This window comes from Chrysochloris asiatica, unplaced genomic scaffold, assembly GCF_000296735.1.
Source record: "Chrysochloris asiatica unplaced genomic scaffold, ChrAsi1.0 scaffold00183, whole genome shotgun sequence".
NCBI lineage: Eukaryota > Metazoa > Chordata > Mammalia > Afrosoricida > Chrysochloridae > Chrysochloris > Chrysochloris asiatica.
In genome coordinates, this window is record NW_006408701.1 from 33,352 (window position 1) to 57,641 (window position 24,290).

At 42.0% G+C, this 24,290-nt stretch overlaps 1 protein-coding gene across 3 annotated transcripts; it reads right to left on the reverse strand.

Annotated features, from left to right (window-relative positions):
* Positions 1-594: 594 nt before the first annotated feature.
* Positions 595-20,150, reverse strand: ATP1B4 (ATPase, Na+/K+ transporting, beta 4 polypeptide). Of its 3 annotated transcripts, none has more exons than XM_006872083.1 (8): positions 20,061-20,150; positions 15,684-15,927; positions 11,215-11,343; positions 10,847-10,951; positions 6,319-6,515; positions 5,719-5,775; positions 1,471-1,566; positions 595-781 (listed from the first exon to the last, which is right to left on the reverse strand). In XM_006872083.1, the coding sequence occupies exons 1-8, from the start codon at positions 20,121-20,123 to the stop codon at positions 620-622; spliced, it is 1,053 nt and encodes a 350-aa protein (XP_006872145.1). In that variant the 5' UTR covers positions 20,124-20,150; the 3' UTR covers positions 595-619. The 3 variants fall into 3 exon arrangements, with proteins under 3 accessions (XP_006872145.1, XP_006872147.1, XP_006872146.1); XM_006872084.1 differs by having other exon boundaries at positions 620-781; positions 15,696-15,927; positions 20,061-20,123; XM_006872085.1 differs by lacking the exon at positions 11,215-11,343.
* Positions 20,151-24,290: the final 4,140 nt, after the last annotated feature.

Here is a 24,290-nt window from a genome sequence, read left to right on the forward strand (position 1 = left end):
TATCCCAGAACAGTATCCAGTTGAAGTTTCTATCCCAGTTGAAGATCACCAAGTCTTTGAATCAATGTTATGTGTCCAGTGGGAAGACTTGGGTCTCTGGAGTCAGGCAGAGAGTTTCTCAAGCACTCATATGTATAGAGTTCCCTGCGTATGGTGGCCCTAGCTCTATTGTGGGTTGGTCACATTGGACCTTGCCAGGCAGTTAAAAAGGAGTTAATCGTCAGCTTGGTTGGGAGGAATCTCACCTCTAAACACAAACTTTTAGAAAACAGGATTGATTTATATTCATCATAGAAGTTCTCCTTCAAGACTATTGTGAATTTTAGCAGTGCTTATATTTATGCTACAGTGAGAAGTCTAGCAGCAAGAGTAGGTTTTAGTTTTAAGTGGAAGTAAAGGAAGTGAATATAATCTATTTGTCATCAGGAGAGACTTAAAAAAATCAAACAGTTCCCACAATGTCATTTTGCACACATGTCAAAAGACAAGGAAAAATGATCTGCGATCTTAGGTGTCCATCTGGCTGTGTCTTGATTTGAAGAAAAAGAATCCATGTGCTACCAAGGGTAACATGAAATAAAACAGAAACAGAACTGGTAGAACGAGCCCCCTGACATCCTTAAGTTTCTATGTTCAGGGTAAAGATTACCCTACCTACAAAACTATCATTAATGACATCATTTATTATGCTTTTGCCCTTCAGCTGGCACTGCACAGGCACTGCTTGGTTCTTCACCACATCTGTAAAGTGCATTGCCACCAGCGGGGAGGTGTAGTTAACCTGTAGATGGAAAAACAAGGGATTCTAAGTGTGGGGAGGTCAAGAAAGACAGGGAGAGCAGGACGGATGCAGTTGGATATTCAGTGCAGGTTAGGATAACTTCCACAAAGGGAAATGAATAAATACCATGAGATCATGTCCCAAATGGCTAAGCAACTGATATGCTATCCCTGCTCTATGAAAGCCAAGATAGTACACACTTTTCTCTCAAGCCACTGTAGGGAAACCAATGCTGACCCAGTGTATATGATTTTCTGGCTATCAGGCCATGAATCAAAGCAGAACTAGTATGAATCAACTCCCTATGCTAGGAATGAATCCTTTGCTGTCCTTAGACTTCAAATTGATTGGAGAAACTTGGATGTGTGATTATTTGGGCATGATTGAGCACAAAGGCAGAAATTAGCCTACTCCTGGATCTCTTACTAATTTGCTGTGTAACTTCCTCTGCTTGATCCCCAATTTCCCCATCTGTAAATTGAGGGAGTTAAACCAGACCATATCTGAGGACCCTTTCAGATTGAGAAAGGAGTGGTCATGATCAAAGGCCATTCACCTCTCTGTTATTCCATGCTGCTTCCTAATTCCTATAGATGGATCCCAGAGCCTTTCCTTTGTCTCTGAGTCCTTTCTGACTTCAAAGCTGGAAGGGGCACAGGCTTACATTATGATTGAGGATACAGGCTTACGTGAGTCAGTTTGCCGTAGTAGGGGTAGTATCGGAGGTCAAAAGAAGCCGACTCAGGGTAGTAATTGATGGATCGGATGTCATTTTCATCACCTCTCTGTAAGTAAAAGCAAGAATATGTGGCATACTGGGTCACTCAGTGGGTTGGAGCCTGAGTTAAATGGGCTGTGCCCTGAGTGAAATCACTGTGTGGATCCTGAAAGCAGGATGGAGCATAGCTCAGTCCAAACCTAGCCCCAGAGGAGTGTTTCGGGAGAGAGACTATAAATTGGCCTTTCAGTTCAAAGATTACTGAAGAAAAAGCTTGGACTGAGAGAATGCTCAGGATGGATCTGTGTTGTCTCCTTGGGGACTCAGACAGAAGGGTTCCAAGGGGCTTATAGTACCTGGTGCTACTATAAAAGAGGGCCCACCCCTCAAGCATTTCTGCAAGGAATTAGGCTGAACCTGGCTGTACTTGGTGTCTAGTTGGTTCTGACTCATAGCGACCATGTATAGGGTTTCTGATCAGTGGCTGGTGGGTTTGAACTGCCAACCTTGAGGTTAACAGTCCAGTGCTTATCCTATCGTGTCACATCAGGAGGAGGTGGTGGTGGTGTGCCGTGGAGTCGGTTCCGACTCATAGCAATGCTACATAGGATTTCCGAGGCTATAAATCTTTATGGGAGCAGAAAGCCTCATCTTTCCCCCACGGAATGGCTGGTAGTTTCGAACTGCTGACCTTGAGGTTAGTAGGCCAACTCATAACCACTACACTACCAGAGCTCCTTACACCAGGAGGAGAGGCAGGTATAAATTGAAACACGTTTAGTAAATCTCCACAACGACTTGCTCACAGCAGCCTCCATTTTATTGGAAATCAGACCAGGTGCCAAGGGAGCTGATGCCAAGGGACACTGCCTACAGTTGGCTTACCTAAACTCATATCTCTGACCACATTCTCTGTGGCCATCAATTGCAGTTTGTAGAGTCAGAATGATAAGCAAGGCGGGAGGGGGAGGTTCAGGTACTGGAAATGATGAAAGTAAACAGTCTTTTCTTTTCATATCAGATCAGGTGTGGAGCTGTCCATTCTACCTATGATTTAGGCTTGTCCTAAGGAGCTCTGGTAGCGTAGTGGTTACAAATCGGACTGCGAACCGCAAGGTCAGCTGTTCAAAACTACCAGCTGCTCCGCGGGAGAAAGATGAGGCTTTCTGCTCCCATAAAGATTTACAGCCTTGGAAACCCTGTTCAGGGTCTCTATGGATCAGAACTGACTCCACGACACTTTAACAACAATGACTAACAGAAGTCTTAGTTGGTACAAATGGTTTGTGCTCAACTACTAACCTAAAGGAGTCCTGGTGTGGCACTCTGGGTTAATGCACCAGACTGCAAAGCCATTTGAACTGCAAGATTGGCAGTTCAAGCTCACCAGCTGCTCCTCGGAAACTCTAGACAGGGTCGCTATGGGTCAGAACTGACTCGATGGCACTTAACAACAACAAAACTAACCTAAAGGCTGGTGGTTCAAGCTCATCCAGCAGTACTGCAGAAGAAAGACCTGAAGATCTGTTTCCGTTAAGATCACAGCCATTGACAACCCTATGAAGCAATTCTACTCTGTAACATATGCGGTTACCATGAGTCCAGATCGACTCAATGACACGGTGTGGGTTTTGTTTTGTGGGGGAAACGTGGCACTGTAGGATAAGCATTGGGCTACTAACCGCAAGGTTGGTGGTTCAAACTCACCAGGCATTCCTTGGAAACCATATACAGGATCGCTATGCGTCTGAACGAATCGCGGACACTGAACAATTGTGCATCTCCACTAGCAAATTACATGTGAATACTTCTGTCAGTATGCTTTAATCATTCTTAGTATAAACTGAGCTCTCCTTAATTTGCTTTAACATTATCTCCTGCAAGAGAGAAGTATGTGCTTTATTTCCACAAGTGGGTGTGAATTTGACCAGTATTGATTATAAATGCCTGTTGTTGTCATTGCTGTTAGATGCTGTTCATTGAGTGGATTCTGACTCATAGAGACCCTGTATAGGGTTTCAGAGGCTGTAAATCTTTACAGAAGCCTCATCTTTCTCCCAATAAAATGTATGTTGTTGTTGTTGTTGTTAAGTGCCGTCCAGCTGGTTCCAACTCATAGCAACCCTGTACAGGGTTTCCAAGGAATGGCTTTGAACCTTGGACCTTGTGGTTCAAACCGATCTTGCAGTCCAGTACTTTATCCCAGAGTGCCACACCAGAACTCCATAAAATGTAGGTTGTTGCTATTGTTATTAAGTGCCATCAAGTCAGTTCCGACACGTAGCAGCCCTATATAGGGTTTCAGAGGAATGACCACCAACCTTGCAGTTCAAACCAACCTTGCAGTCCAGTGCATTAATCTGCAGTGCCACGCCACTCCATAAAATGAATAGAGACTCAATATTTCTTTTATTAAAAAATAACCATTTCCTGCAGCAGTTTGATGTGAACTCATAAATTAGTCACTTCCATTAGGGAACTACATGCATGACTTTATCCAAATAAGACTGAGTTGGTGTTTATGCTTTGTTTACATACATTGTTGTTGTTGTTGTTATGTGCCGTGGAGTCGGTTCTGACTCATAGCGACCCTGCACAGGGTTTCTGAGGCTGTTAATCTTTACGGGAGCATAGCGCCTCATCTTTCTCCCGCGGAGCAGCTGGTAGTTTTGAACTGCTGACCTTGCAGTTCGCAGCCCGATTTGTAACCACTACGCTACCAGAGCTCATACATGTTCTTCTAAAAATCAATGGGATTTTTTCTTGTATGTGCATGGCTCGTGGAATCAGTTCCACTAGTTTGCAGCCACATCTTACATGTGTGTTTATTTATATACACATAATGTAGCACTGCAGGATAATGCACTGGACTGCAAGGTCAGTTTGAACCTCAAGGTCGGCGGTTCAAACCCACCACCTTGGAAACGCTATACAGGGTTGCTATGGGTCAGAACCAACTCACAGCACTTAACGGCAAAAGCGACAACAATGTACATGTAGGAGTCCTTATGTGGCGTTGCAGGATAAGCACTGAACTGCTAACTACAAGTTGGTGGTTCAAACCCACCAGCCATTCCTAGAAAACCATACACAGGGTTGCTGTGAGTCGGAACCAACTCGACAGCATTTATGAACAAACAGTGTACATACATGTCACAGAATGAACACCTCTCCTGTTTTGTTCACTTGGCAAACAGTGTCAGATCTTTCAAAATTCATATTCAGCATCACAGCCTCCAAGTGGAACTAACTTTTCTTTCCTTCTTCAATGTTCATTTTGAACCTTTCCTAGCACCTGCGATACTTGATTGCCTTAATTTCTCTCTGCACCCCAAAAACATAGCAAAGTGCCTGGCATTTAATAAGTGATCAATAAGTGCTTGTTACTCAATGACTAAATAAATGCTGTCTTTTGCTATTTTCTAATCTGCAACCAGTAGGACTGGAGTTTTGAGCTTTATTTCTGGCACAGGAGATAGGTTTGCGTGGTCTCACACATTTGCAAGACAGCTTTCGGGAGCTGAGGGTACAGTTGATGTCATCAAAGGGGAGGAGGCTACTGCCCATATCAGAAGCAAATCCAAGATTGAGGGCCTTTTCCTACAAAGAAGCTAATTGGTACAGATGAGATAGGCGTTAATGGCTCCTTAAAGGACAGTTGATTAGCATATTAATGGAGTTCTGTTTAGAGGTCTGTTGTACTCTTGTTATTGCAATATCCAGTGCCACTGGTCATTGCTGCAAAGTCAGTTTTAAAAGCAGGGACTAATGACTCAAATGAAAATCATTTGGTTAGTTCAAAGAAACAAGCAATTAGAGCTAAAAGCAAAAGTGTAAACAGAATCCCAGTTAATGACATCACATTGTTGCTTTTTGCTGTGGTCCTTAGCAGAGGTTCAATCTTTGGCCTTAACATGTTTAAATCATAACACACACACACACACACACACACACACACACACAAATCAAATACTTCATGAAATAGGGAGTCCTGAAGGTGCTATGAAATAAGCACTGGACAGCTAACGGCAGTTCAAACCCACCAGCCACTCCTTGGAAACCCTATCCAGGGTCATTATGAATCAGAACAGACTTCTGGTTAAACCCTTTCCCTAACCCACAGCCAACAACCATTCGTATGTAGAATATCTGAAAGGGATGAGCCACCTTTTTGCATGAAACAGATGTGCTAACAATGTTTACTCAAAAGCCATTTTACCTGAACTTTGCAGGAAACCTTCACAGGATCTCCAAGCTCAGGACGAAAGCCTACAATCTATCAAAAGAAAACCAGTGGGTTTTTTGTTCATTCGTTTGTTTGTTTTTAAAACAGATTTGATAGTAAATATTGGGCTTTTCCTAAATTCCCCTTCAGTAATCCTTCCTCAGGCGTAAGCTTTGTCTATGTTGTCCCCCTTAGAAGTATTACAAAAAGCAGAAACTGCAAAATAGCCTCAAATCTGTGAAGCCCAGCTTACTCCTTGTGTTTGTGTCTGATATTCATACATAGTGGGAATTGCAACAAGAGGGATGTGTTTTGTAAGGCTCTGTCAGACAGCTAAATCATGGCAGGAAAGAAAAAAAAAAATGCATATTTTATCTTATTAAAACTACCCCTGACCCTAATCAGAGCTGTGTTCAGGGGGAAGAGGAAATGTATTGCTTGGTTGGTTGGTTTGGTTTGTATTACTGATGTTGTTGGAAAAAATGACCAAACCTGTGGTGTGTAAAGACAGAGCCCACTAGAAATGGAGTGGTTAGAACCCTCCTTACTCAGTTTACCCACTTATTGTCACCAGAGTATAAAGGGTCAATATACCCGGTTCATCTTTAGAAGGATACAGGGTTGTCCAGTAGAGTAGCCAAAAGTAGGGTCCTCCAGACCAGAGCAGTTCTTGAGAAAGGAACGCTTAAATTGGCAGGCTTTCTTGTCCTCATCTTCATCACCATCTTGGATGAAGTACTGCCCTGGTGGACAATCTATGTTCATTTCTTCTTGAAGACTGTCATTATAGCCTAAAGTTGTGTGAGTGTCAAAGAGTCATGTTAGATAGGTACTACAGGGGACATATGTTTCCAGTTGTCTTCCCTCCTGCCTTCCTTCTCCAGTTTGCTTGCATTCCTCTGAGAGCCCACTCAATCCATCCTGGACCCTTGGACCTGGGATCAGGTGCCTAAAGCCCTTCATTAGTGATAACCCTCCAGGAATCCTTTCTGGAGAGTCACCTCAACCCACTTTGATGGTTGCCCCCTTGCTTCTCATTCCCTCAGAATTTCTAGATATCGATCTCTGGGTCATTTGTTGATTATTTGATAACTTTTCCTTGATTTCTTTTAAGATACAGTAAAGTGTTCACATGGAAGGCTGCCTCTTTTATTTCTGGGAGAGAAATGGACACATAGTAGGTTGATTTTTGAAGAGGGACTGAATCATGTCAGGGCACAGTGTATTTAAGGAAGCTAACCTCCTGAGTTAAATCTTAGGTTCAGCATAGGAGACAATTTCCTTTGAGGACAGTGAAGACACCTGCTGCAAGAGAGTAGGGGAAGTGTGTGTTGTGGAATGAGAGGAAGAGGGTTGAAGAGGAGGAGGGAAGAAGCCAGCTCCTCATTCATCAGAAAGAGAGCACTGAAAAGATAAACATTTAGGTTGACATATAGAAACCAATGACAACCTCGAGTCTTCACTGAATGTGTGAGGGACTGCAATTTTGTACACTGAGGCATGAAGCACACATGGCTGGTTTACCTTTACACTTGATGGAATGAAAGAGGTTCCACAGTACATTTATCAGGGAGGGAGCTGAAAATGTCTGTCTGTGAGCTGACTCTTTAAGCTATCAGAAACCATAGAAATAGACTTTGGAAATTACTTCATTATTCCCAATTTGACTCTAACTGATGAAGACCCAGTTAGACCTAATCCCCATGGTTCGTGTTTCAAGTAGCTCAGTCTTTCAGAGGAGATTGTCTACCTATGATCCATCAGAGGCAAGACTCCAAATGTACTGTTGGATCCTTATCTAGAAAGACTGAAGCTTGGGTTTGATATTATTAAGAGGCAACTGGGAATTTTAAATCTATTCCACTTATGACTATGTTTTTATTTTTCCTTTGGCAAAACTACATTCAGTTCAAGCCCTTGTTTTAGTCGCTCTTTTTTTTTTTTTTTGGAACAAGAACTATGCTTGCATAGTTTCTAAATAGAAGCTGCGATCATGTACTCATTGTTTTTCTTAAGGTAGTTCCATCAAAAATAATGTGTCATGGGTGTGACTCTTATTGCAAAATCCCAGTCCACATGGGGATGAAACTGATATTCTGGGATGCCTATTTTGGACACACGTTCCTTTTCAGTAGGATGAGCTATCTATATCTGGGCACTAAAAAACCCAATGCTTTTCTTAATGGTATTTCTCCATCTAGTAGCTTCTCAGAGGTCTTCCTAAGCAAAGAATCTGGCAATATATTTGTAGTGCTGTTTTGTTAAGTGATGTTCTGACTCATACCAACCATGTATAGGATTTCTGAAGAGCAACTGCTGGGTTTGAACCACCGACCTTGTGCTTAGCAGTCCAGTACTTATCCTACTTGAAAGAAAATATTGTATTGGTTATGATGCCCAAAACATTTTTTGTTTTTTTTTTTCATTTTTGCAATGGAACTCAGAAAGAATCTAGTCCCATTAATTTTACATGTGAAAAATCTGGCATTACTGCTAAAGTTGAATTTTTAACTCCTCGTCATATGGAGGCACCGTTGGATAATCACTAGACTGCTAACTACAAGGTTAGAAGTTCAAACCCAGCAGTTGCTCCACTAGAGGAGAGGAGGCTTTCTGATACCATAAAGGTTTACATTCTCAGAAACACTATACAGGGTCACTAGGATTCAGAATGGACTTGATAACAGTGGGTTTGGGTTGGGTCATGTGGCAAGGGTCCCTGGGTGAAGCAAATGGTTAAGCACTCAACTACTAACTGAAATGAGTTCTTGTAGCATAGTAGGTTAAGCATCAGGCTGCCAACTGCAAGGTCAGCAGTTCAAAACTACAAGTCACTCTGAGGGAGAAAGACGAATTGTCTGTACCCATAAAGATTTATAGTCTCGGAAACCCTATGGAACAGTTCTGCTCTATCCTAAAAGGTAGCTAGAGTTGGAATCAACTTGATGGTAGTGAGTTTATGCTGCTACCACCTGACCAAACTAAAAACCAAAGCAAACCAGTTGCCGCGGAGTCCATTCTGACTCATGTCAACCCCATATGTGCAGAAGTGCTCCATACTGTTTTCAAGGCTGTGATTTTTCAGAAGCATATCGCCAGGCATAGATTTATATAACGTAGTGGTTCTCAAGATTCAGACGTCATACAAATCGCCTGTAGACGGAGCTTGTTAAAATACTGATCTTGATTCAGTAGTTCTAGGGTGAGGCTTGTGATTCTGCACTTCAAATGGCTTCCAGGCAATGCCCATATTGTTGGTCCCTTGTTTTACACTTTGAGTAGCAAGGGTGTCAAGAACATTAACTTGGGTTCCCATGCTAGTTCTGCCATTGAGAGACTGATCAAGTACGTCCCTTTCTGAGCTTCAGTCACTTTATTTGTAAAAAGGGAACTATAGACTCTAGTATGAAGGATTACAGTTAAATGACAAAATGTTTTAAGTAACACTTTCTAGCTCATGATAAGAGATTGTTCTCCTCCCTCTCCTTCACTCCCTGTCCCTTCAACCAGACCAGACTAACCCAAACAGTCTGATACTTTTTCTACAGATAATAGTTGTAGCAATGCAAAGTTCACTTGGGCTTTTCCTTAATAGGGAGATAAATACAGACCCTGTGCACTTTGTAGTTTACCTTACCTAAGCTTCTACCAAGGATCCCTCGTGGTGCAATGGGCTGCTAACTGAAAGGTGAGCGGTTCAAACCCACTAGCTGCTCCAGAGAGAAACAGTGAAAACGGAGGTAGTTTTTTTCCATAAAGATTTACAGTCTCAAACTTGGACATTGGCTACCCAAAATGGGGGCGGGGGGCTACAAAGGCAAGAAGTGACTGGCTTACAAGCTTTCAAGAGGAAGCCTAGCTCCAGAGGGCTCGGAGGAAGGTAGAATCCCCACTGAGTAGTATCCAATCTGTCTAGGCAGGGCTGATGAAAGGAGATACGGATGGGTCTCTTGTGATACAACGGGGAATAATTATTATCAGGCCTGATTGTGCGGGTTTGGAATGTAAAGGTAGATGTTTTGTAGCAAAAGGAGGGGAGTAATTGACTTTGCAGTTCAGGAGCGGAGGTCCCTGGGACCGTTAAGGGAGAAGAGTGGAGTGCAGGACCCTACCCAGAGAAATAGTGACTCCAGATATGGAGGCAGAGAAGATGACGTGGAGAATTGGAGCAGCTGGGGACTCTAGACCCAGAGAGGGAGAGGGGCTGTGTGCCCACGATCGTGGGGCAGACTTGCAGGGTATATCCTTTGGTTGGTTGATGCTTCATGGAGGGAAATGTAACCATGGCAGTGAAACGATATATGATAGGATGAATGTAAAGCTAATGTTCTCCCATGCAAACTATCACATAATTCACAACAAAACATTTAAAAATAAATAAATAAATAAATAAAATAAAAAGATTTACAGTCTCAGAATCCCTATGGAGCAGTTCTCTCCTGCCTTCTAGGATTGTGATTCAGAGGTAGTGGGTCAGCTTCTACCACAGCTTTCCCTGTGTAGAAGCACCTCATGCAAAGACATTCATTTATTCCTGAAAAGGTATCTGATGATGATATAGAGATAGGCATCTTGAAAACACTTGGTATCAAAATGTGGGAGTGCCTACCATCCTCTAACTCCCTCCTGGAATGTTGTTAAAGACACTTTCTCACTCCTTTCAAAATAGCCCATATCCGAGAAATGAATTCTCTTACTTTAAGGAAGTGTAGGACACAGGAAGCTTCCGGCTGTGGAGAACATTCTCTTTTCTCACCACAACCTCCCTCCGGAATTATCTTTCATAATTAATCATTTCATGTATTTGGAAAACCTTTATAGAGACACTCGGATGTGCCGAGGCCTTAATTAGGTTCTGTAGGGCATTCAAGCTGAGAAAGCAAGTAATTTTCCCATCAAAGCTTATAGTCTTTCTGGAAAATTAGCTTGCATGCTTTCAAGGTAACATACAATCATAAGCTAGAGCAATTTCTATTTGTATCTTTAGGTGCTAAGGAGAAGCAAGATAAGGAAAGACCATGATGGGCTGGAGTTAGTAAGGGTGGGATTTCTGGACCAGGTGAATTTTGAATTCCCTCCCATCATCTTTCAAAAGCATTTCCCGCCATTTAAAGGAACTTACCCTGGAGAAAGCCATTTAGGCTAATCACATAATGCTGCCAAGTGTCAGGTTCAGAAACATTGAAGTTGAAGTTAAGGCTATGGGCGAAGGGTCTGATCATAACTCCTGGCAATGAAAACACGTTTTGGATATATTAACCCATTCTTGGGACATTTTATTATTATTATTATTAATTCCCATGAACTCTTTCCCCCCCAGGCAATCTAAATGAAAAAGACCATAAAATGCCAAGTACCATTTTACTTTTACTCTTAATAATTGAATCCTTAAGTCATTACTGGGAATAGCCAGTTAATTGAGGCTGAAAATTCTGTGCAAGCAGATATCTGTCCAGTGAGTTCTGACAATGCAGAACATTGGGCACTTACCAGGAGGCTTCACCCTCTCAGTGAAGGTCGGCATGTAAGGACTGATGGCCAGAAGTAGCGTGTACATGCCAACGGTTATCACAGCAGCCAGAGAGGCATAGAAGAAGAAGTAAATGACCAAGATCAGGCCTGCAGGGTAATCAAAGATGACGGTGGTCAATGCTTGCCAACCAGCCTTACCTCCCCCACCCTATGTAGTTATATAATGTAAGTTATATAAACTTGAACTATAAGTTATATAATTTATATAACACTTGATAAATTGTATAACACTTGAACTCATGAACCAGACCAACCCCAACACATGAAAAGTCTTTACAAAAACAAACAAACAAACAAAAAAACCCACACCACATTCCCCAGAGTCAGTATGTCCTTGCCCATTCTGATTTCACCAATTTTGGAACTGATGAGAATTGTTTCCGGGGTCTGACTGCAGTTTACCTTTACAACATCTCCAACGGAAGGGCTTGCTGAGCAAATGATGATCATGAACAAGATTATAATGGAGTGGAATTTAAAGACTACCCAGGGCAAATTGCTTATAAGTCCTCTGGGCAATGGTTGATGTTCTAAGTACAAATCATCCTTCCCTATTCATTAAAGCAGGTGCCCTGAAGAGTCCTAGCAGCTTGGTTCCAGTGATTATACGTATTCGTAAGTGATGAAAACAGCATCTCTTTTCACATAGTCTAGAATTCAAATTTTGATTACTGTCCATTGAACTTGCTTCTAATCAAGGCAGAATAAGATTTGACCCTACGTATTTCAAACCTTATTCATTTGTAGCAAGTTTAAGTGGTTCTGTTCTTCAAATAGGATACTAGCACAGGGCAAGGAAAGGAGGAGAAGGAAATTGCATTTAATAACTGTCACTTGCTACTTGTGAGCTTGGGTAAGTTATAGAACTTCTCTATATTTTCAATTCCTCACAGGTAATATAGGTATAAGTTTAGCACTTTCTCCATAGCCTTATCTATAGCTCAAACACTATCAGAAATTCAACCTTTCCTTGAACATATCCTGACTGTACCACTTCCTGTCTAATTATGGGCATTCTGCTCACTTCTCTGAGCCTCCATTTCCTCATCTGTAAAATGAAGACACCCAACGAGATGAATTGGCCAAGTGGCAGCATCGATGGACTCAAGCGTGGCAACAATAGAGAGGTTGGCCCAGGATTGGGCAGTGTTTCGTTCTGCTGTGCATAAGGTCGCTATGGGTCGGTACTGATTCGATGGCACCTAACAACAACAACAAAAATGAAGACAATAATGGTACTTACTTTTTAGAGTTGAATAACGCATAGAAACAGCATAACAGAGAGAGTGGTAGATAGTAATCTATCAATAGCAGTCATTGTCATCATCATTATTAATAGTATTGTTATTGCTATAAATCCAGAAGCAAGGCAGTGTGTAGTCCCACTTCATGGGCTTTAGTAAGACTAGGTTGGCCCCAGAATTAGTCAGCACTTAGTGAGGGAGTATGTGTGAGATGGCTGATGAGAAGCTCTTTTCAAGTTCTCCTTGGGGGTCCTACCAGGCAACAATACCTGGCTCTGGTTCACAGCATTAAACTACAGATTTGAGCAGAATTATGAATTGTAATCTGGAACTTTGCTGTACCTAAAACTGAATCCAAATATTAATTTTTCAAATTGAACTTTGAACCAAATAAAGTTAACCAAAAAGGGGGAGGAAGTAGGAGAAAGGGAGAGAAACCTCTGATTATTCCCAAAAATCCAACTGGAAATGAAACTACTTTTTTTTATCAGATGAACTAAAAGCAGAACTGGATCATGAACATATTGATACAATTGGAGTCCCTAGTGAAGAAACAGTAGTGCCTGGGGCCTGTGATATGTAACTACTGGCTATCTTGGTGTGGTGCTGTACGATCAGCACTAGACTGAGAACCACAGGTTGGCAGTTCAAACCCACTAGCTGCTCCTCAGAAACTCCATTAAGGGTCACTATGAGTCTGAACCAACTGGACAACACTTAGCAACAATTGACTATCCTAGTGTTTTGTGTTTCCTACTTTCCACCCTCCCCCATCCACATCCTGGTAATGGACAACAGTTGGAGCCGTGTTGGGGAGCTGGAAGACTCAGTTTCATGGATGAAGAGAAAACAGTGGACTATGGGTATGTTTTCTTGGCAATAGCTTCCTTCTTGCCCAGGATATGTAGCCGGGAAGCTACAGACTGGAGAATGACACTAGCAATAAGTCCCTTCAGCCTCAACTGGAGGGGGTGCCCTGGAGTCTTTGATGGGTTAACAACCTCAGCCAAACCCCCAGGCAAAACCCAGCACTATCTCCATCTGAACTCATTGATTCTTCCAACCCTATCTACTCCAGATGTCTACATTTTATTTGGATCCCTCTCATAGGAAACCCAAGATTCCCTCCAGGCTTGGACAGACTAGGTACCAATGCTCCCAACTCTTCATGTCTCCCACCAAAGCACTTTATCAGGCCCTGGTATCTTGGTAAGAGAATGAATTCTAGTGTTCTTACAACGTGGGCATGTATCCCGACACTGTCACTTATTAACTATGTGACTTTAGAGAAGTTACTTACCCTCTCTAAGCCTCAGTTTCTGCATCTGTAAAATGGGGATAATAATATTACTAGCTCATACGGTTGTTTTTTTGTTTTTTTGTTTTTCAGTATCCAATAAAATAACCTATAGGTCCTAAAACTAGAGGTTGCCCAGTTACCAAAGGGAAAACCCAGAGTATAATAACTGTCTGGGGATATGTTGGATACACTGATGTCCAGGCTTGGGCAGGGTTTCAGCAAAAAGCCTAAATGAGCAACTAGCTCTCAGGAGAGCAGACAGAAATTCGTATGCTTGGTAGTCTTGGTATTGGCATCACTATTTACCATTTGCTTAGGGGTAGCCTAACAGAAGATGCCTGAATTCCTATTCCTTAGACTTACTACCCAGTTTCTAATTAAGTTTCTAATGACCTAGCCATGGCCTACTGCACAGTGTCCCCACTACCACATTCTTCAAGGACACTGAATGTTCCCCCCTCACTCCCATTTATTACTCAATGAATTGTCCTCTACAGGAACAATTCAAATAAACTCATCTCATTGGGTGAAATTCCAATGGCTAGCTGTTTAAGGGTGAATGTACAGCTCTCCCTCCCACAGTCCCAAGTGTATTTTCACAGGGACTGTTCTTCTAGTCCTCTTTAGGCAAAGGAAAAGCAGCTGTCCCTGCTTTGGTGCCCCAATGGTTATCTTAAATTTGTATACAGCTTTCAGAATGTTGGAATGTCCCTTGAATGGTACATTTGTTCCACTTGAGAGTTAGAGGGATGGGCAGAGGTGGGGCTGGGAACTGAAGAGGAGTGAAGGGAAGTGGATGTTGTTCAGAGTCCGCACCTGCTATTCCTAATTCCAGGAAGCAGGCCTGGCTGTTTCACCCTGGCTGAGCTTTTTGTTGCTGAATTAGAAACTTAAACCATAAGTGACAGAGTTCTCAGCCAAAGGGGCCTTTAGAAAACTCAACCATCAAATTCTAGACCCTTGACACTAGGTTGCCTCTATGGTGTCCTCTGACTTTTTCCTTTTCAGGCAGATTAACTGAGTTCCTAGCCAGCAGCTGCTCTTTTTCTGGGCTGTGCAGAGAGTGTGACAAGTGTGAATTTACCACTGGTGAAATCTCCTGAAGAGGAAGTGCATCAAGGGAGCACTGGGAAAGATGTGACTGAAAAGTGGTGGCAGCACGTGGTACAAAGAGGATATGTAAAGAAATACAATTCTGCCATTGACCAAACAAGAGGAGGCTCAGTCTTCATCTCTACCAATGATCCTCCTTAAACTGAACTCTTATGTGTCCACCATGGGACAGTGAAGCACCCTACAAGCTGGGGTCAGGAGTAGGTCTCCTGGGTTTCCTTTTCTGACATTAGTAGGTGACATGATGAGACTTGATCAATGTAAATCCTTGGCTGGGTAGTCAAGGACTTGAGTCTCATGTCCTAGAAATAATCTTCTGCACAGTACTTTCAATTTGACCATTTTTATCATCTTGTTGGTGCCTCCCACTAATCTTGTAAGAAAGGCAAGGCAGACATTATTTCCCTCATTTGGCAGGTGAGGAAACTGAGGCTAGCCAGAGGAAATGATGAGCCCAAGGTCACATGGGTGGAAATTGATGGGGCTAGGACTTAAGGTAAATTCTCCTTTTCTAACTCATTCTCACTGCCTCTGTACTGAAAGCAATATCAGGTCCAGTGAATTTCAGCCACACAATTGAGTATAATCACTTTGAGTTTGTTCTGATGGGATCTGCCCACAATCATGACATTTCCCTAGGGCCTAGTCCTTTTAAATGAAATACTAAAAGAAGTTTGCAGACAATGCATGCAGCATATGGTAAAGGCACCCTGAACAACAAGCCCAAAGCAAAGGACACCGGCTGGGGCACTGGAATGACGGGGACTTACTCCAACTCTGACCTGTTCGGGCCAGAGACATCCTTTGCTCCGGATCCCACAGGTATTCATTCATGAGCTGCAATTTCTGCCACCAGGTGTTGCCTGTTGGCTGACCCTGACCTTCTTCCTCCTCCTTTTGTTCTTCTTCATTCACTTCCTCCTCAAAATTGGGTACCCCCATCACCCGAACATCTTCCTCTGCTTCCTCCTCTTCATCTGCCAAGTAGTTCTGGTTCACTTCATCCTGATCATCCTGAATAGTGACAAATCACAATCCCCTTTGTGAGACACATTTCCAGTGGAGCATCTCACCAGCCAAAAAAATACATGCAGAAAGACTCAATATTTTGGAAACATTACACATTTCCACTTTTCCATAAAATACCTATTGTTACAGAGGCAGGCTTTCTTTCTCTTTGTTCTTTAAGGGTAAACTGCCTTTCTCTGAACCACTTTGACTCAGTATACTTTCCACAAAAGTGCAACTTTTATTCTCAGCTTCAGGCACTTGGGCTCTTTCTTTAGGACTGCTTATTTCACTACCATGTCCTGGGGCCTTCACCTGCTGCTTAACTTTGCCTGGCCTGTCAGCGCAAAGCTGAGCTAAATGCTGGAGGATGGCATTGTTTCAGACACTTCTTTACATGATGGAAACAAGTCTAAACTGGTTTCATCCAAACATCCAGTAAACTTTCAGCTGCCAACCTTCATCATCCCAAGTTGTATTTAAAAATAGCCTGGATCAGACATCAGACAGAGAAGCAAGCTGCTGTACCCATCCTCAGGACTTAGACGGACTTCCTCAAATAAGTAAGTCATGGTGTGTGTGTGTATGGGATTTGTTGCCCTAGCTGAAAACTCTGCCTACCTGAAGCTGGTTGGGCAGATCACTGAAGTTTGGAACCCCAATGCACTCTAGACAAAAAGCTGTGCATGTAATAAGTGCTCAGCAAATATTGATCACCACCATTACTTAACATGGAAACTGTAACTTCTGAGTGATTCTGTAAAAATTTTACAAAAGAAAAGTCCAAACTTCATCAAGTGGTGTTTCAAATCTCTTCTAGCCACAGATGGGAGAGTTGGGTCTTTGCTCTTTGGGGGTCTGCCAAGGCTCACTGCAGCAGTAGAAAAGGCAGCCACCCTCCCTTCTTTGTGCTGTCCAAGTCTGAAGAGTGGCAGGGCCTCTGCACCTGTTGGGGGCTGGATGTGTCAAATGATAGGACCAGGGGCTCTGTGCTGCCTTTTTTTCTGTATGATTCCTCAAAGGCCACTTAGAGGGCACTCAGCTAGAAATGCTGCATTTGGTGGGGAATTCAGTAAACGAGCTTTTTCAAAATCAATATAAGTGATACGGTGTGACAAGGCTCTACTTTGCCACTCAGCACTATCTGGTTCTTGCATCAGGGTCTCAGAGTTCTCTAATTTGTTCAAATGTACAGTTTTATGTCACACATATATAAGAACTGACAGAGACCTTCAATATCTGCTTGTCCAACTGAGGATAAGAAAGGGGACATAATCTAGTCAAAGCCACACAGCAAGCTCATGATAAAGTTGACTGTCTCAGAACCTTCCTTGATACCCTGGACAATGATTTTTTTTTTTTTTCTTCTATCACATGGAGTACAAGTGCTTAGAGGTGATTTAGCAGATTCATGAAGCACAGCATTGTGTTAGACTGTGTTCCCAAGAGATTGAAGAAATTTACAATCAAGGGTTTCTGACTTTGACATGGGCTCACAGTGTAAGATTTAGAGGAATAGACCCCATCACTCATTGTTGAAAGCATTAATAAATATTCTTAAATCTTGTTTGCTTGTGTGTGAACCTAGGCAAAGATCTTACCTCCCAAACTATATTCTGAGGGCCCAGGGGGCAGAGTATATATATTTTAAACCCCTTGATGGACCTTCACAATGTGAAGCCCAGAGCTAAATACCCAGTGGGTACTGACCAAATGTCATTGATAACTGCCTGACTTAAAGCTCGAAGCCAGGACTCTGGAGAATGCTATCATAGAGCTTGTCACCCTGATCTCAGCAGTCATATGGGTTGTAGAGGATTGAAGTATAGCATTTCATCATGGAGTAATTTTTACTCCTTTTACATTTCCTGAACAAATTCATTTTTGTTTTTACTGCTCTTGCACACCTACCACCTCTGCTCCACAGAGGAAGCGGTTGGCCTTGGCCTCAGCCTGATCTTAGATAAGCGCTCTCATGATAACTCCATTAAAGATGGCTTGTCATTGAAGTCTTGCTGTTCTAGGAAAAATTAATCTCAGAGTTAATTTCCCCACAGCTCTCACATTTCCTGAACTTTACTTCAGGAACCTCAAATATCCTTTTACCATAGCACTGGGCTACTAATCTCAAGATTGGCAGTTCAAATCCAGTAACTGCTCTTCAAGAGAAAGAGGATGCTTTCTGCTCTCGTAAAGATTTACAGTCTCAAAAACCTCATAAAGGATTGCTATGAGTTGGAATCGACTTGATGGCGGTGGGTTTGGTTTGGGGGAACCTCATGTTGTACAAGAGCTGGTTTCCTAAAAAGTTCTTCATTAATTAAATCCTATGCAAAATTCACTTTTCATGAGCTTTCTAATGAAAACCAGTAGGGAATCCTTTGGTAATAAGAATATTTACCCCCAGCATCCTGTTGTCAGTTTCCTAAAGTGGCACTGTTCTCATGTGATAGTGTATGTGAATGTGCTGAAGCCATCATGTTTCCCTAAAAGGGAAGATTCTGATGGGTAGAGGGTGACTCCATTTTGAACAATCAAAATACACAAATATATAAACCAACAATATGACCCAAAGGATAAATGTGTACCCTGCATTGAGTAACACCCTGTAAACATTTGATCACTTGGTTAATTTTTAAAGATAAATAAGCACACGACTATTACACACTGCATCAAATCATTTCTTTCTAATTTACTCAAATATTCCCCATAAGAAGTAAGTTCCCTTGATGCATGTAAAACCAAACCAGCTGTCAACTGTTGAAATTGTGCATGCTTCAAAAATAGTCCATGGAAAAGAAGTCAAGGAAGGAGTAGTTGAATATCCCACAGAGTCTGATGCTTTTGAGAGCTAGAAGGGAGTTTGGGGTGTCAAAAGAAAGACTCTACACAGTTTAACTATAAACACTAAGGGAAGCCCTCTGTAGGTTTTTATGAGCTAGAAGAATTGGTAGTCTTCTGTCTTGACTGTTGATATTCTTTACTTAACTCCCTGGGTATATAATCTTTGAGGGAGATTTCAGATTACACCCCACTGAAAGTACTGTGTAAGGCATAGATTAATGGGCTGCCTGGTGTGGCGCTGTGGGTTAATGCACCAGACTGCAAAGCTGTTTGAACTGCAAGGTCTGTGGTTCAAGCTCACTAGCCGCTCCTCAGAAACCCTGTACAGGGTGGCTATGGGTCAGAACCAACTCGATGGCACTTAACAACAACAATAGCAAGGTCAGCAGTTCAAACTCACTAGCTACTCTTCAGAAGCTCTATATAGGGTCACTATGGATTGGAATCAACTCGATGGCACTTAACAAAACAAAATAAAAAAAGCAAAGAAACTTTGATAAAGACATTTGTGATTATCAAATGCATTCTGGAGTTAAGTGATAACACCAAAGGTGTGTGTGTGTGTGTGCATTAGACAAAATAGGATGGCAGGCAGGATGGCAGTGGGTGGGATGGATGGGCGCTAGGGTGGTTGCATACTGCACCATGTAATGGAAGGAGCACAAAATTTGAAGTGAAGAGACTTGCATTCTCACTTTGATTTCTCCACTAACTTACAAGTCATTCCTGGGTTCTAAGCCCCAGAAACTGCCTTTTCTTAATAAAAGGTTCTGGAAAGATGATGTCTAGGATTCCTCACAGCTTTTTATATCAAGGATTCTATGCTTATAGCTAGAGTTTAGAATTTCTGCTTTAGAAAAAGAGCAGCTGAGTTCCCAAGAAACTACCACCCTAAGGGACTGAGACAGCTGGGTAGGCAATGTCTTTCCTTTCCGCTTCCCCTCCCCTTATCTTTTGGTTAAATTCCTTGCTATCAGAATGAAACCCCTAATCCCAGATTCTAAAAGGTCTGTTTAAACCAATAAAAAAATGTACAAGTTCTCTTATTCTCTGGCATCTTCCCCTTTTTTTTATCCATGCTTTTGTTTGCCAAGAAGAAGGACTTCTCTTTCCCTCCAGCAATCTGAGGTATCCGGGGGTTCTTGGAGCCATTGCTCTCTCTTGTAGCTTGGGATTCCATGAACTTCACTGACTATGTTTAGCACAAAAAGAGCAGCCATAAGCCCAGACCTACACAGCCCCCAGCCTGCCCCACTAAAAAGGGACAGCAAAATGCTATGCTCCCTGGGACTCACAAGTCTGTAGCGATAACCATGAGGAAAATTCGGAGCCCTTCTGGACCGGAGTTGCCTTCTCATGGCTGTTCAGTGGGCAAAGCCGCAGCAGAGGCAGACAAGTGGGCAAGAGTTCTGGAACTTCTGCTGGTACAGGAGACACTGGCTGCTAGGGACACTTGGCGCCTAGTAACAGTGAACCCTCCTGGCATGAGCTCTTCCTCAAAATAATCTAACATGCCCCTCTCTCATTGGTTGGCCCCTTCCCTGAATCAAGGGAAAGCCCTTATGGAAAAGCAAGCTCATCATTACAGAGAGGGGGTGATATTCTGGGTCACAAGGACAAGCTACTCACCCCTCCAACTTCATGTCTCTTCTCACCCCCCTGCCTTTCGCCAGTGCCTGGTTATACAGTAGGTCCAATGGAAATCTTAAATTGTGTTTTTCTCAATTGTAAATTGTATATCAGCAGGGATAGGATTTGGGTAGGAGTTGGAGTGAAGAAATATGGTTAGGAATACCTTTTTTTTTTTTTTCATAGGCTGATTTCATACAAAAGGATCCAGGGTGTCAGGAAGCATTTCCTGTGCCCCCACCCACCCATATGCTCACAACAAGTCACCTACAATACTCCTTATTTGTGTCACTCTATGAGCCTCTTAATGTGTGGATTATGCTTCTGGTTTAAGAGACTAGGACCACCTCCTTTACTCCCCTTTGCCAAAAAGAGGGTATTGGAAAAAGAAGTCTTTTGTAACCCACATGTCAGAGCGACCCATTAGTCACTGCCTCCTCACACACACATACACACACCCCTTGGAATCCTGGCCAAATTTCTGTAGTGGTTGAGATCTATATTTATCACTTAGCATCAGGGCAGGGAACAAGCCAGAACTCTGCAGTGTCAGTTTCCCAGACATCTACAACTCCTGAAGCCAATGTGGAGAATGATTAGAGAAAAATTAGCAGAAACGGCCAAAATACCATGTGGCGATTTTGGTCTGTTTGGTCCACCCAACTATAGGCTGGGTGGCTAAGAAGCTTAAGTGGATTTGTGATCCTTCCTTCAATCATCACCCCCAACACACACACACACACACACACACACACACACACACACACTCCTCATTACATTCAAGTAGTTGATAAGGTTGCAGATGCTGAGATTCTGGGCATATTCACAAACAAGCATATCACTTAGATTGCTAAATTTATTCATAACTCAAATTCTAGGCTATTCTGATGAAACACCATCATTGTGGTTAATTTTAAACAAGGATTCCCTTTACTGGAACATTACTAATCAGTACTCTTCCTCAACACAGTCTTCCTCATACCCTTATTTGAAGAGAAAGAGTCCACTTAAGATTTTGATAAAAGCAAAACATATTTCAAGGGAAATCTTGTATCAGTAGATAGATGTTGAGCTCTATTTCTTATACCTTCTCCAAGCAAGTCTTTGACATGATTCCTGATATTACATATAAGAACCCTGATGTCCTAGGGAATCTCAAAAACCAAAGGCTAGGTTAACTGGCCTTGCTTTACTAAGGCAGAAAAGAGTACCGTCATTTTGGCAGCATTTTAAAAATCAAAAGTGGGAGGACACAAGATGAATGGCAGTGATGTCATGGTAAATCAGGTAACTAAAATTCCATTCTCCAGAATCTCTCATTCCTTAGGATCTGGGTACCTGAGGGTTTGATATATACGTAACACATTTGCAATGGGATTTTACTACAGCCCAGGCTGCTTCTGGAATGCCAAATGTTGGGTGGGATAAAATAACCAAATCACATAGGATTTCAAAGACAGAAATCTCTAGGAGTTCACACTAAAAAGACTTCAGTTAAAGGAGAAATCATTTCTGCCAATTTTGAAACAACATTATTTGCTTTAGAGTGCTGCAAAATGGAGTCAGATAAAGTGGTCAGTTAAGATGACAATGAAGCAGGGGCTACAGAGGCCATAGAGAAGGAAGAAAGGGGAGGTTTTGAATTTGAGAGCAGATTCAAAGGCAAATGATTCAAATTTCTAAAACTTCATGTCTAGTCCTTGAGCACACTTGTTGTCCTGGTTGTCTGCTCCAGTTAAACAACAGGTTTGTTGGCAATGGCAACTGAGAACAGAAACATTTTTGGTGGTATTAAGATCCTCCTTTTTCCAAAGGGATGAAGAAATGACAGCACCTTCCAAATAATATTTGATTTTATCATGAGATGAATTAGTTTATGGCATCTGTTCTTGTAGGCCATTTCTACAGTTGTATGGAAGGAACTTGGTGTGTTTCCAGAGCTATCAAAGAGCTGTTTTATATTCTCCCTGCCTCAGAGTCTCTGGGAGGCAGTGGCAGTGCTAAGAGTGTGTGGACTATACAAGGTGATACTGTCAAAGGGGTGACACCAAAATGACTGTATAAATTTTTGTGTAGCATTTCAGTAGAAATTTATTATTTTAAAAAAATTAGCCCTGCAATTAGCTATAACAACAACAACAATATGCTTTGTAAGTCCAGCTCATATGTATGGATCTACATACTAGGTCAAAATTCTGTTAATTTGCTTCTTGCACTTTCTAATGCACACTGGTAAGGGTCTCTACTGCCAAGTTACAATGATGTTTTGAATCTTTTGGTTTCATGTGCATGCACTACAAGCATGCACTGTTGTTTTCATGGCTGCCAGTGTTTTTATAATCACTGATTTGGATAAACTTCTTTAGTGTTTTACCCAGCATATAGTGGTAATTAGTATTTGTGAGACTATATATCAACAACTTTTGAGATTGAAGTAGTAATTAAAGAAAAAGAAAGAAAAAAATGATAAAGCTTCTTTTCAGTTACTAATAATGTTATGACAAATAATGTGATTAAATGTAGAAAGAACTGACAGAACAATTTTGTTGTTAGTACTCATATAAAACTATTACATTTAAGCAATTTACAACTATATGAGGGAACTTCAAAAAAGTTAATGGAAAAAATGGAATTAAAAGATAATGAACTTCAAGAAGGGGGAGGGTTGGAAGAAAAAGAAAGATAGGGGAGCCCTGAGGCAAGTTTGCATGGGATAAATGAGACAGAGGTAAAAAGTGGTGTATACTCAACCTTGGAACAGCAGGACTCTGTGATACAGGGATTGAGACATAGTCTGAAGAGGGGAAATAATGTGAAGATGCTTGACTGACTTATGAATATTGGTTTCCCTTGCCTATTATTGTAAAATAAACCGTTCAGTGTGATAGAAAGGAATGTCAGGAAACATGATTACAGAAAGCTTGTAAGCCCATCTTCAGCCTATAACTTATTGGAATACCTTAAAGGGGTTCTAGAACTTGCCCAGTGAAATAGGCTTCATGCAGAGCCTTTGCAGTGTATAGGATCTTAGGTAGAATCCTGAGTCCCATCCAGAACCTTAGGAGGTGGGACATTCCCACTAGAAAGGACAAGCAGACCAGCCTGAAACAGCTAGAGCAATACAAGTTACATCTTCAAAGACGGATCAGCGGGAAAAATCCAAAACAAAAATGGCAGTTTGATTGTCTACTATAAGAACAAGCAAGTTGTTCGCAGGAGAGCCATCAAGGCAAGCAATCAAGTTCCTTCAGGACAAACCTCCCTCCAAGACTGAAACTCAAAGGGAACAAATAAGTAGGCATATGAATTTGCTGGTGACCATGTTAGTCTATCAGTGAGTGGGAAACGGGGAAAGGCAGCACTGAAGAAATGGTTTGAGTTCAACCTTGCTCCATAGACTCCCATTGACCTGGAGATGAGAGAGAGAAGGAGAAGGGCTGGTGGGTCAGAAGTGTGGTGAGACCTGGGGACTCCTGAGCTCATCTACAAGGACATAGCCACAGAGGGCTAGAGCTGAGAGTGAAGCAGTCAGCTAATATGAAGTGAGGGGAGATACACAAGAGTATCCAAACTTTCAGATAGTAGCCATTTGACCTAGCCTCAATGGCTTAATAATCAGAACTCAACTAGAGGAAGATTTAAAAAAAAAAATTTTTTTTTTTTGGATGACGGGACAAAGTGTAAATTGCTATAATTTGATGAACTTTACCTATATTTACAGATGTTGTTAGGTGTCATCGAGTCAGTACCAACTCATAGTGACTCTATGCACAATAGAATGAAACACTGCCTGGTCCTGGGCCAACCTCGCAATTGTTGCCACGCTTGAGCCCATTGTTGCTGTCACTTTACTACTCCATCTCACTGGGGGTCTTCCTCTTTTTCTCCAGTGACAG